General features: G+C 34.3%; 1 protein-coding gene across 1 annotated transcript; it reads left to right on the top strand.

The window, feature by feature from the left end:
- The first annotated feature begins 622 nt into the window (after positions 1-622).
- On the top strand, positions 623-2,276 carry LOC102603175 (uncharacterized). The gene has a single exon (XM_006350121.2). The coding sequence runs from the start codon at positions 678-680 to the stop codon at positions 2,151-2,153; it is 1,476 nt and encodes a 491-aa protein (XP_006350183.1). The 5' UTR covers positions 623-677; the 3' UTR covers positions 2,154-2,276.
- The last annotated feature ends 357 nt before the right edge of the window (positions 2,277-2,633 follow it).

The following is a 2,633-nucleotide window of genomic DNA, read 5'->3' on the forward strand; positions in this document are numbered from 1 at the left end:
ATTTAGGTTAATCAAACTTAATTTAAAAATATATATAAACTTCAAATTCTAAATTCGACTTTAATAGAAATTAATCCAAAAACCTATAGACTCCAAGTTATTATTTCGAGTCTCCTTGAAATTGATTTAGAAACTTATAAACTTTAAAATTTTAATTAGACTCTCATCGAAATTAATCTAGAAATTTATCGATTTCAAATTCTGAATTCGACTTCAATCAAAATCAATCTAGTAACCTATAAATTTTAAACTATGATTCCGACTCTAATCAAAATTAATTTAGAAATCTAAAAACTCCCAATTCTAAAAGCAACTATACTTTTAATTCTGAATCTTACTCTAATCGCAATTAATCTAGAAATCTATCGATATCAAATTCTAAATATAACTTGAATCAAAATAAATTAAAAAAATCTATGGGCTCTAAATTTTGAATCCTATTTTAATTGGAGTAATATTAATCTAAAATTCTATAAACTTCAAATTCTGAATCCGATAAATATCATACCTACAAGTCCCTACATTCATTTCCATCACTAATTACACCATTGTAGAAAGAGACAATAGAGAAACTTCATACACATAACTTCCATATATATATATATACATGGAGGTGGAAGATTGAAAGCTACTTAAAGAGAGAGAAAAAGAGAAATCTAGAGAGAGAAAGTGATAATATGGGTGTGGGATTTACGCCAAAATCCAAAGTAAACAACACCAATAATAGTGAAAACTGGGGAATGGGTTTTCTCTTCATTTTCTTCCCAGAAGAAGAAGAGAAAAACCCCAATTTCTCTTTCAAAAATTCTTCTTCTTCGTCTTCGTCTTCATCTTCTTCATTGTTGCCTTCATTTTCATTCAAATCGATTAATGCAATTCGTAATCGTTCAAGTTCATCTCATCTCACCTCAAAAGCACAATCCACAATTTCAATTTGCGTATTGTTGATTTTCATCACTCTTTTACTCTTCACTCTCTCAACTTTCGAACCCACCAATTCGTTAAATCAAAAACGAAAACCCCCAAATCTTAAATTCCAAGAGAAATTGATTTTCCCACCTGCATTGCAAGGTATGGGTTCGTTGTATCGAAGAGGAACAAGGGCTATGAATGACCTAATCGTAGCTCATGTAATCGAATCCGTAACGGAGATCGAGCTGAAAATGTTCCTCAGACTACTGCACAGATCCGGAATCACTTCAAAGTCAGATATATTGTTCGTATTTTCATCGAAATCGAGCTCATTTGATCACGCCATTGTTGAAGAGAACAAGTCCTTTCTGAAGCTCATCAATGGCTACTACAAATACAATAAGGAGGAAAAGAAGAAGAATAATAACTCAAGTTCTGACCCGACCCGGTTTGTGAATTCAACTTTTGACCCGACTCAGTTCGTGATTTCGAGTAAGAAAGAGAAGGAAAGTGGAGAACCCATTTGGGGCAAGAAAATTCGGGTTTATGAGGATTTTGGTAACTCAACCGAGCTAACTCTAACTCGGTTGAGTTATGGCTCGGTAGTGAGTTTCGATACGGGTGAATTTGACCCGGAGAACTCATTATCCGGGTTCTTGGATCATGTTCCAATGAGTTTAAGAAGATGGGCTTGTTACCCGATGTTATTGGGTCGGGTACGGAGAAATTACAAACATGTCCTTTTAGTAGACATAAAGGAACATCTCGTACTCGGTGACTCACTAACTCAACTCAAGAATCGTAGTCCGGAGTCCGTTATACTAGCCACATTACCTACTCGAAAAAAGAACTCGGAGAAAAAACCCGTTAACTCGGGGTTCATATTCGGTGGGGTACGTGGAGTGAGACGATTGGCGAACGCGATGTTAACGGAAATCGTTCGAGCTATAACGCAACATAAGAAGAGAAACTCGGTGTCCGAGTCAACATTGTTCAACCAACTCGTTTCAAATGAGTTTGTGTTGAAGAATGTGAATTTGATCGTATCGGGTGAGTCAACTCATGAACTGAGTTCACTCACCGGGTTGATGAACTCGAACCCGAAATTGGGTTCGAGTTCATTTTCTATTTCGAAATTTCCTATTGTTAGGCGTGGGAATAGTAATTTGGATATTAGTTCTGTTTTTAAGAAGTATTTATGTTCTTCTCCTTTGGATTCTATAGCTTATAGTGATTGTTAGTAGTCAAAAGAAAAAAGAAAAAGAAAAAATATCCTAGGTTTATATATATTTTTTGTATTTTTTTGGAGAGGTTTTGTAATATTTTGTTCATAATACAATTTGTTAAATAATATTTTGATCTTATTGTTGAACTTGTAATATTTTTTTACTTTTTTTGTTCTCTTATGTTACTTATTATTATGAAGAAAGACAAGGAGAAAAAAATAAGCGATATTATGAGTGACGTTATCAGAATTTTTACTGAAATGAGTCTTTAAAAGTGAGTGTCTTCGTCCTCACTCTCATAGAGAGAGGATAGACAGGCTAGTTAGTGCCACTTTCGCGACTTGTGGGAAGCGATAAAGAAAAGGGAATCAATTTAGACTCTTTCTATTTCATTTTATAGTCTCTCTAGCAGGTATTACGAATCTTCTGTCCCACACATCTATTCAGATCGCTTGGCTATTAATTGATCTAATTTAGTTATTTAGGGTCAGGACT

This window comes from Solanum tuberosum, unplaced genomic scaffold, assembly GCF_000226075.1.
Source record: "Solanum tuberosum cultivar DM 1-3 516 R44 unplaced genomic scaffold, SolTub_3.0 scf00118, whole genome shotgun sequence".
NCBI lineage: Eukaryota > Viridiplantae > Streptophyta > Magnoliopsida > Solanales > Solanaceae > Solanum > Solanum tuberosum.